General features: G+C 29.7%; 1 protein-coding gene across 1 annotated transcript; it reads left to right on the forward strand.

Moving 5' to 3' along the window:
- The first annotated feature begins 4,854 nt into the window (after positions 1-4,854).
- On the forward strand, positions 4,855-11,404 carry shop (sulfite oxidase). Its single transcript, XM_088263484.1, has 8 exons — positions 4,855-5,074; positions 5,392-5,542; positions 7,049-7,241; positions 7,657-7,782; positions 8,228-8,420; positions 9,062-9,262; positions 10,148-10,320; positions 11,109-11,404. The coding sequence occupies exons 1-8, from the start codon at positions 4,870-4,872 to the stop codon at positions 11,235-11,237; spliced, it is 1,371 nt and encodes a 456-aa protein (XP_088119610.1). The 5' UTR covers positions 4,855-4,869; the 3' UTR covers positions 11,238-11,404.
- The last annotated feature ends 354 nt before the right edge of the window (positions 11,405-11,758 follow it).

Consider the following 11,758-nt stretch of genomic DNA (forward strand, 5'->3'; position numbering starts at 1 on the left):
TTTAATGTGAAACTAGTGTATAATGAATGATATCGTCAAGGTATGAGAAGACATAATACTATCAATTCGGTTATGAATACGTATGAGAATAAATTCATATTGGATATGTTAATACTATTATAGTTTGGTTTATCATCAGTATCAAAAAATTGCTCTAAAATAACCAGGTTAAAATAATAAAAAACACTTTAATGTTTTATATTATTTTTATGTATGTAGATAGTAGAAATCATTATGTGTCAACGTTTTTTTTTTAAATAAAGCCAACAATTTCTGTCAATGTGTGTATTTTTTTATGACAGGGTATTAACACATAATTTTAGTGCACATTTTATTTAAAATAATTATTCTTATCATATCTGTAAATTATTACTCTTTTCATAAGTAATCCAATTTTCCATATGCTGCAAAATTGGAAATGTTAGTTACAATATTAGATATTTAAACAATATAACTTCCATTATAAAATGCTCTACTTATCAAAGAATGCTTTTCCAAACTATCGCAGGTATGATCCAAGTATGTTATGTAATATAGTTAGCGTATTAATTGATATTTAATGATTGGTCAGGTCTTTCTATTTGGTCTTAACTTTATTAGCATAGTAAATCATTGAAAATAAGTTAATACCAAATGTGCTTTTATAAATGATTACCTTTACTTTCTATAAGTACATCATATGAATCAATGTTTAATAGTATTCTAAATACATCACATATTATTTATAATAGATAACTAAATATATAGTTCATTATTTATTAGACAATATTATTTATATTTGAAATAATTATTCTTATGTAAAACACTATTTACTGTGAAAAAATAAATACAAGAATGATATTATTGATTGAAAGTTATACTCACTATTTATCATAAATATAATTAATTTATATATTTTTTAAATAAGTTATAGAAAATGTGATTTTTTAATAATTATATTATGGTATCGATGAAATATTTTTTAAATCACAGCTAATATCATAGAAATGAAGTTTCTCAAATAATTTGTAAGAAGAAAATATAATATTATGTAATTTTTGTGATATTAAATCATCCCATTCTTTTCCATAATTCAAAATAAAAATATTATTTTACTATCTTAAATTCAATGAATAATATTGTAACAAACAAATCCAGTAGATAATTACTATCTATTGAAGGCCTATTTATACCAAATATTTTGATTTTGTTTGTGATTCCACATTAATTCTGCAATTAAGTTCAATGTTAAGTCGAAGTAGGTAGAAATTGATTCTTACAAGTAAATACATGAAAAAGAGACCAGGTTTCGAAGTAGCATTTTTCTTTTTGAATTTTGTGCTAATCCTAATAAGTACATACATACTTATTATGCTGATAGGTATCTTATATATCCATACAGCAACAAAAATATTGACAAGCATTTAAAAGCTCTTGAAGATCTTCGGAGATATTCTCTCATTACTTTTTACCTCAAAATATGATGTTTGTTTTTTTTGTGGTTATTGTGCTTTTTCTATTGAATACGGAGCAAAACTTAATGTACTGCAATTAGCTTACATACATATTTACACATTTACATATTTACACATATAAAAATTTGGAAGCAATTGTAAATTTTTGGGACATGTGTCTAGTGTTACCTTCTATCAATATTTCAAATTTTATAGATGACAATTTTTGTGCACATCACTTCCGGGAAGTAACTTGTAAAGAGTGGGCTTATATATCTACTAAGATGATTACTTAACAGAGGTTTATTTCTTATGTATGTAAATATCTAAATGGAGGATTTCGTTTTCTCTTACAATCAACAAGGAGACACTTTTCTTGTTCACGGTCCCACTAAACAGTTTTGAAGAGCTACACCCTTAACAGTCCCTCAAATTGCGTAGCCATGAGATACGGCGCCATCCTTTACTTCTTATTTTATTGATTTTCCCCTGGATGATAAGTTTGACGATTTTTAGATATTGGTCCTCCCACAATGTGACCAAGATATTATAGCTTTCTTATTTTGGTGCTTTAAAGCAGTACCGGCCTTTAGGGGGAACGGAAGTCGTGTAATGCAGAAAGTAATCATGACAGAACGCCTGGCCCCATCTCACATGGTATTGGAAACGCTTCACCTTCAAAATTAGCATGTATTAGAAAAAAATAGCCCTTAAGAGAATATATTTGCAATTTTGTTTTTATTTATTCTCGCTTTGTTGTTATTAATGTACTTTATTTCAACATCCTGCTGAGATATTTATTTTTTTTTACTTTTCGTACTACGTAAGTGGATTTAGATAAAAACAAACGATTTTCTTTTAATATTTGCCAATAAACTATAAATTGCAACTAAATTCATTTTAATTAGAGTTTCCATTAAACCTGTATTTTCATTGGAAACAAAAGTTCATACAATGAGGAATGGGTTGAATGAAATAAATTTATATTTTTCAAATAATTTTATTTAACTTTTTGAATTTGTAGTTTATTTTTCTCTTAAATATGTATCATCATTAATAAGGTTAATCATTTAAGGTTAGTGTGTACTTGTCTTGATTTTAATATTAAATGTTTGAATTATCATTTAACTAGATAATGAATATTTTTGTATGTTCACAAATTGTCTTGTAGGTACTATGATAAATCAATTATTATAGTCAATTTATTGTAACTAAATGCATTTCTTTCTTCTGTGAAATCAACATATCTGAAAATATTTCCTGTTTTATATTGTAAAACTATAGTGTATTAATTACTATGAGTACCTAGGTACACACATAATTATTCTACAAAATACACGGATTTCATTTATGTGTTTTAGTCAATATGAAATATGCTTCACAATTTGATGTATTGCCGTGTAGCATTAAATGAATAAAATGAAAAATATTTTGTGTTAATAGATTCGATGGATTGTATTAATATTTATTTAAAAAATAAAAAAAAATAAAACTGATGCAACTTTTATTTACCGTTTTACACATTCACATTTGAAAATAAAATAAAAAATAGTGCTCCATGCATTTCAAAGAAAATAAATGATATTGATATGTTTGACAAAAGTTTTAGGCTAAAATCTCAATTGTTTAAATTCAGAACGCAAACAGCCGTGCTAGAGGTCGGTCGTGTTTTTGCATGCATTTTTTTAAAGAATGTTTATTGAATTTTAAGTTTTTTTAGAATAAATATTAAAAAAATAAATACCTTTTTTAACTCATTACCTTTCTATAACTCTTTTCTTTTTGAACCCATATATTTATGTCAAAAAAAAAAACTTTATTTTTCAACACAAAAACGGTATTTTAAGAAAAAAAATTCAATTACGTCTAATGTTACCCGGGTGTAAAGAAAATTAAGTTGCGATTTATCATGTATTGGACCTTAATAAGACAACAAGCATGTGCAATGCAATGACAAAAAGCTAAAAAAATATGCTGCCATAAATTACAACTTTTTATTATAACCAATAATAACAGCAACAAAAAATTATCATGTTCATACCGTAATGTAGTGTACATTACCAAAAATAAGTTTTCTCTTTTAGAATATATCGAACACCGTATTCAAACAGAACAATCGGAGTGTAACAAAATATATGCAGCGTTTATAAAACGTAGCACTATTTTACAATAGTAGTGTTCGATCATACAAAAAAAATGTGTGTAGTATACCTCCACATACAACGTAGTATTATATTGTAGCACTACATACTGTGAGGACCATCCCTATCGGAAGAAGTCCAAATGTCAAGTGTCAAGTCAACTGTCATTAGTACCGGTTTAATCGCGATAATAATAACAAAAAATTGTTAATACGTACGAATACAATAAATGTGAACAACACACTAACCTTCAACCGATTTTTTTTTTAAATATTACATTTATTTATTTCATCGTTAAGTTTCCGAGCCTTAATGATAATAATCTGAATACAAGTGTTATTTTGCGAATATTGGGTTGTTTTGGTGTAAATAATACCAATAACATTCCTTTAACAGGATGAGTTACTTAAAAACCCTTGTTACTACGTAAGTTTCTCATTATTACACCACTTATAATCTGTTTTTATTAGTTTACTTTATAATAATAAAAAGAATGTTGTATTCGGTTTTTTTTTCAGCTATCCATCTTTGAGTTATGTTTATAATACCAGCAGACATCCCAAACATCTTCAAATACTTTCTTCGAGGCATTTTCATTTAACTCATGTTAACAAAAATGAAAACCACCAACGAGTGGAACAGTCAAAAACTAACTCACTCTGGTTTTATGGAATATTTTATGGAATATTTTTTATAAAAAAAAATTCTGGGAAAGCTTCTAAATTAACAATTTCATCACTTTTTATGGACAACATATTGTTACCCATGTTTCAAGAGCATGAAGCTTTTTTCTTCTGGTGAATTAATAACAAAGAAGAAGAATAATTAACACATTATTGTCATGCGGTCTTTTCATCAACCCTGACTCTAATTATACTTAGACACTCTGCCGCCCGACCCTCAGTATACTTATCACAAGTAACTACAAACCCAATTCCGATCTGTAGAATGCTTTTCGGCGTCTCTCACGTTTTACCAAAAGTGAGCAAATAGAATGCTTTTAAGCGTCTCTCGCTCTCTACCAACAGTATGTAAAAGACGCTTTTAAGCGTTTTCTGCAAACAATGTATTATACAAATCAACATATTTTCAATACAAGGTGATATTGGGTGGTATGTTTAAATGAGAAACAAGATATTGCACAAAGTAGAACTGTTCTTACCAGCGAAAAAGTTATGTATCCTTTTAGTATTGGGTTCAATATTAACTATTTATCAACATTTAAAAATATTTAAAAAATTATATTACACAATAAAAAAACTACATCATTAATATTAAAGTTTGTTTTAAAATGTATGTATTGGATATATATATACAGGGAGGCGGGGATATGGGTAACATACAAGAATGGCGTATATGATATTACCGAATTTGCGGCAACACATCCCGGAGGAAATCAAATTCTTGAAGCTGCTGGAGGACCTGTAGATCCATTCTGGGACCTTTACCAACAGCATGATACTCCTGAAGTTATGGAGTTCTTAGAGACCCTTAGAATAGGTAATTTTTATTATTACATATGTATTAGAAATACTATATATTTGTCTAGGAACCACATGGTGGTGTTAAAGATCTTTTTTTCATTTAATAAATAATGTATGAATATAATACTTCGTATCATGATTTCTTAAAATGAAATAAAAGTATTAAACTTGTTCAAATGTGTTTGGTTCCTTAAGCAGAAAAAGAGTTAGTTGACCGAAGCTTGTTGGCTCTTTTATTATGTCTTATGACTTGGTAATTTGCTAGTTAATGATTACCTATTTCAGTTCTAATTTTTTCTTCTTTAATTTTCACGTTTTCGTATTTCTTTATAGGAAATTATAAGGATGCTCATGTTGGTGAGAAGAGTGATGATCTATGGGCCAATGAACCTAAAAGAGATCCTAACCTAATAATGAGATCTGAAAGACCGTGTAATGCAGAAACACCAAAATCTCTTCTTGGAAAATCATTTATTACTCCTAAGTATGATGTTTTTACTCTTTATGAGACAGTCGCATATTCATTATAGAATAAATTTTCTGACAATGTCAGCTGTAACTGGTATTAACATATAAATAATGTACAATACGGCAACAGAAAGTAGTTCAACATCAATTTATAATAGAATATACATGTACTGTGTTAACGTAAAATCTTAATAACCTTGTTATACACCACCTTGATCAAAAAGTTCCCGAATGTGTTCATAAAATTGAAAATACAAGTTTATTCATCAAAATCAATATTGTCCCCTTCAAAATACTCCCCGCCGACTTCAACGCACTTATGCCAGCGCTTGATCAATCCTCGAAACATTTTTTATAATCAGTTTTTGGTATGGCCATCAGAGCCATCTTCGATTTTTCCATGATGCTGTAACGCGTTCTGGGAGCGGTTTCTTGAGTCGACCGAATAGGAAAAAGTCGCAGGGAGCCAAATCAGATGAATTCGGTGGTTGTTGGATGGTAATCGATCCGTTTTTATCCAAATGGTCACGGATAAGGATGGCTTTGTGCGACGGTGCGTTATCGCGGTGCATGATCCACGAGTTGTTTGCCCACAAATCTGGTCTTTTTGGCGAATTGCTTCATCCAAACGTCTTTAGCGGATCCAAAAGCGATGCCTAACTCCTCTGCCATCTCTCTAACTGTCAGTTTGCGGCTTACGGTCATTCAATCTTTGATTTTGATAATTTTTTTCTTGGTTTTCGATGTCGAAGGCCTGGCGTTGCGTTCATCATCGTTGACGGACTCATGGCCACTTCTAAAACGTTCGTTTTCTCCAGAGTATCTTTATCGAAACACTGTTCTAGCATTTCAATGTCGTCATACCACTAAAACCGCAAAATTTAATACAAACTAGTTGTAGCAAATCCCGTTCCAATTTCAAAAATTTAAAAAAACGAAAACACGCACAGTCGCAGATGTACTCAATACGGCGTCACTTTTACAAGTGTCAAGCTATTAAGCTGAAAATTTCATAGAATATCAATGACAGATATAACAACCTAAGAAAAAAAGAAAACCCAAATCGGATGACTGGGAACGCCACACTTTGGTGATTCCAGGAACTTTTTGATCAAGGTAGTATTTTGTATATTAAAAGCATTGTTAACTTTGTGGTATGGTAATACAACACTCTCCTTATCATTCATCGTGATGAATGATAAGAACAGCGTTAACCTTGTTATAATTCATGTATATTTTTTTATAATATGCTGTGATTACAAAAATATCTTATATTACTTTGCAATAATAACAGTTATCTGCTTTTAAAAATCTCATTATTGTTCCTCATATCAATATACCTGTATATCAGGTAATAACTATCAAATATCTAAATATCACCAGAATTCTGTAACGATATCAGGCTTATTGGTTAATATTATCAATCTAATGCTTTTACTTTTTTGTAATATGTTTATATTTTACAATTTAACAATTTTTTTTTGACAATTTGAGAGGAATAACTATTTTATAAATCTTTCAGCCACTTGTTTTATGTGAGACACCACCTGCCAGTTCCTGAAATTGATATGAGTACATATGCAGTTGAAGTCAAGAGTGACAACCCAAGTGGGAAAGTTATCAAACTAACCCTCGATGATATAAAGAAGTTCCCCAAACACACTGTGACATCAGCTCTCATGTGTGCTGGAAATAGAAGGTCTCAGATGAATGAGGTCATTATTTTCATGAACCGAATAATTAATATATATAATCTTATCAAATTATTCCGACACTTTCCGATAGTTCATGCAGCTTCCTCTCTTATCACATCGCATCATGCTGAACTGTGCTCGTTTGCAATCATCATGGCAATTTTCAATTTTCAGCCGCTCTAGAAATTGACTCATATAGGATTTTATTTATTCTTCTTTTGCTGCATTTATCTTCCACTTTGCCTTGTAATATAGTATGTATTATTTCATATTTCTCTTCCTTCATAAAATGACCAAAGTAGTATAGCTTTCTTTTCCTTACAGTATCCGATATATTAGTTTATATGTTTTTTTTTACATGAACAAAAAACAATATTTTTATGAAAAATCCCAGTGTATAAAAAGATTGTACCAAAAATCCATGTTTTCTTTCCAGTATAAAACCACAAAAGGACTAAATTGGGGACCCGGGGCAGTGGGTAATGCTGTATGGGCTGGAGCACGACTCAAAGATGTTTTAGAGGCTGCTGGAGTAACCCCGGATGAGTCTAAACATGTTCAGGTACTGGATGATGCTTTTTTTTAGAAACCCACAAACTCTCTATTTTAGAGGTTTTTCTTTTTAACTATACAACTTACTTTCTCTGATCTCTGACCTATTATTATTATTATATAGAACACATATGTACATATTTAATGCTACACAGTGTACATATTTGGTAAGTCTTCATTAAATCCTCTACCAGAGAGGGAGATCTTTAAGGCAGCTATTCTTGTTTATCAATTATCACTGTTACTGTGTATGTGAGCACCGCCAAAGAGGCTTTAATCCTCAAATTTGGTGTGCAGAGGGCAAAATTGCAAATAATGTATTCTGACCCAATGATTAGTTAGATGTTAACCTTGACTAAACTGTGAAGAATTTACCCGTTGTTAATTTTATTAAGGATAAAGATAAAGTTTTATGAAGCTGATGGTTAAAGCATTTCATTTGGTTTATTTTATAGTTTATTGGTGCCGATCTTGATGCAACTGGAAAAGCTTACGGATCTTCAATTCCTTTAACAACAGCTATGGGAGAGCGAAATGATGTCATTTTAGCCTATGAGATGAATGGAAAACCAATTCCGAAAGACCACGGATTTCCTGTGAGGGCTTTCATCCCTGGAACTGTTGGTGCTCGATGTGTCAAATGGTTAAGTAAGTAAATGTATATCTATCTGCATACAACCATGTACATATCCATAAAATTTTTGTTATGAATTTTAAAAGAATTTAAAAATATATCCTAACTATGAAAATGTAGTACATATATCATTGTTATATGTACATAAATAACGTTACAGAGCATATCTAACGCTATACTGTCCGATAAAACCCTTTAAGGGTCCTGCGAAAACTATTTGTCAAATGCTGGTCACACCACGTACGTGCCGTACGCCGAAATTCATTATACCAGTGACACTATCCAATATCATATGACAATATCCTCAAAATTTTGTGAAAATTGAGGTACAGGATTGAGAACTCAATAGAAATGAATAGAGATTAGTAAAATTGACAGTTTATGATCTCCCGAAAACCTTGCAAAAATCACCGACAAGCAAAATGATCTGAACTAGTCTTACTGGCGCCAAACAAAAGAATCCAGATTAAACGTCCGGAACAGTATAGTCTTAATATTGAAAACTATCACACTACATACTACCTTTATGAATAATTTTAATATCTAGAATATATACTTTTTTTCTTAATCTTTCAACATCTGAAGAGATCATAAAAATCTGTGTATTATTGTTTTTTTTTACTTATATTAACAATGGTTTAATTTATTTTATTAGAGGGTGTAACAGTTAGCAGTGAAGAAAGTCCATCTCACTGGCAACAAATGGATTACAAAGGCTTCAACCCGAGTGTAGATCCAGATGCAAAAGCTTACGAAAACTCTACATCTATACAGTATCTTCCCGTTACTTCTGCTATTCTTTATCCAGAAGATGGTGCAGTAACCAAAGCTGAAAATGGTTTCGTTGAGGTGAAAGGTGAGGAAATAATCTAATTGTGTTATAAAAAGGAGAAGAAATTTATTCATAAAATAATTAACTTCAACAACGAAAATAGGAGCACATACTCCAGTGATACTGCACAAAATAATTTGATCATCTGAATTCAGCTATTACCTATACCTTAACATTATTGAAGTTTTCCAAATCAATATATTTTTTTGTTCTTTATTTTAAATTCTTTTGCATTAAACAATATAATATAAATAAACACAAGTAAAAAAAATAAAAAAATAAATATATATATATATATATATATATATATATATATATATATATATATATATATATATATATATATATATATATATATATATATATATATATATATATATATATATATATATATATATATATATATATATATATATATATATATATATATATATATATATATATATATATATATAATATAGTACAAAAGAAGATCCCACAAAGGCATGGTTTGTGTATGGGTATACATTTTATATATCCAAATATATTTTATATTTACCAAAATTCGTTTTTAAATCGAGCCTGCGATATGTGCAATGTAATGCTTAATGAAATAGACATAAATAATGTTTCTTTTAATTCGTTTAAGAGAAATATTGTTGATGTCTATTTGACTAGTTGATAAAGAAAATTTTTATTATTTGATAAAACATATAATGTAAGTTTTACTTTTATATGCATGACAGTATATTTTTCTTTTTAGATTACTCAAGTGAAAACCTCTAATTGGAATGTTATTTTTTAATTTTATTATACTTATTATGTTATTTTTGTTAAATATTCTGTTGGTTTTCCAATAAATAAATAAATACACATAGCTTATTTCTTTGTTGAATAGTCATTGAATGTCAAACATTTGTTTTTCTGCAGGATACGCTTGGGCTGGCGGTGGCCAAAAGATTGTTCGGGTGGATCTCACAGGAGATCAGGGAAAGACCTGGATGAGCGGGAATATAGTAGACCAGGACAAAATGCCAGCTGGAAGGCATTGGGCGTGGACTCTGTGGTCAGCTAAAATTCCTGTTAAAAAGGGACAGAATGAAGTACGTTATATCTATTTATTTCTTAACACAAGCCAATTTGGTAGTTTGCTTTTTCATTGCCATAATATGTAAACACGTCTTACATTTTCCTACTTCAACGCTGGCCATTTAAAATTTCCATGTTTACATATCTTTCAAAGAGATATTGATTTAGCAAATTTGCAAAACAAAACAATTTTGATAAGAAGAAAGAATTCAAACTTCGTTCACTGTAAAGTCAACAAGTATAGATGTCTCTTTGAAAAATGGACAACAATTTATAATATATGTTACATGACAATTATTTCTGAAAAACATTAGGTGTCACTGCCAATTAGGCACCTACCAGCAGTTTAAAGGATTATAATGAGATCTTATTTGTCCGCCTCCGTAGTGTAGTGGTCAGCACGGTCGGCTACCATTCTGAAGGTCCCGGGTTCGATTCCCAGGGGGGGTCAAATAAATATAAGTGATTTTTTTTCACTCTAATATTTATTCAACATTACCCTGGACTGGTTCCTGAAGCGGAGGGCTGATCACCTTTCCTTCGTGTGTTAACGATCAAGAAAACACTGTGTTTATATAATGCAGTGCCCTATGCACCATTGGGGTGCGGATAAGGGTTTGAATTGAATTGAAAACTTATTTGTTTGTTTGACAAACATTGTGAGTGTTACTATAGTACTTACTTTAGGATAAAATAGTAAATTTAAAAAAAAGTTAAACGAAAACACTGAATCTATTTTTGTTATGTACCGTCCAATAAATTATTTGTTCACTCATTTTAATAATTGAAATTATTTTTCCAGGTGGAGGTGTGGGTGAAAGCTATTGACTCCAATTATAATAATCAACCCGATAGTGTTGCAAACATTTGGAATGTTAGGGGCGTACTCAATAACTCCTTTGATAAAATAAAAATTAAATTGAAGCATTAGGTTTAAGGATTGCTACCTCATTTTATATTTTAAATTTGTAATAGTTTTATTTTATTATAATATAGTTTGTAAATAAAATATTTTTGTGGCGGATTTTGTCATTACATATTAAGTATTCCATTTTTTAAAATACAAAGTTTTGCCTTATATACCTACAGTGGAACCTCTCATAACGAGTTTAATTTGTTCTAGCATCTTACTGGCTAAGCGAAACACTCATTAAGTGAAACATTTTTTCCCATACAAATCAATGTAAAATACGATTATGCGTTCTAGGCTGAAAGAAAACTCAATTTTTATACTAATTTTTTTAACGTTTATTCAAATAAAATTACTTATAAATTGTTAAGGAGTGTAGAAACTTGAAACTTGCAAAAAAAACGTTAGTAAAAATATGAATTTATGACAAATAATAAATCCCTTTTAACTAGAAAACTGTTTTAAGACATTTGTTTTTGCCGACATTTCAAAATTTGACAAAAATGTGTCACAGTATTATCATTGAATAAATTTGTTGCATG

This window comes from Brachycentrus maculatus, unplaced genomic scaffold (assembly GCF_059751285.1).
Source record: "Brachycentrus maculatus isolate JH-2025_06_01 unplaced genomic scaffold, ASM5975128v1 h1tg000199l, whole genome shotgun sequence".
NCBI lineage: Eukaryota > Metazoa > Arthropoda > Insecta > Trichoptera > Brachycentridae > Brachycentrus > Brachycentrus maculatus.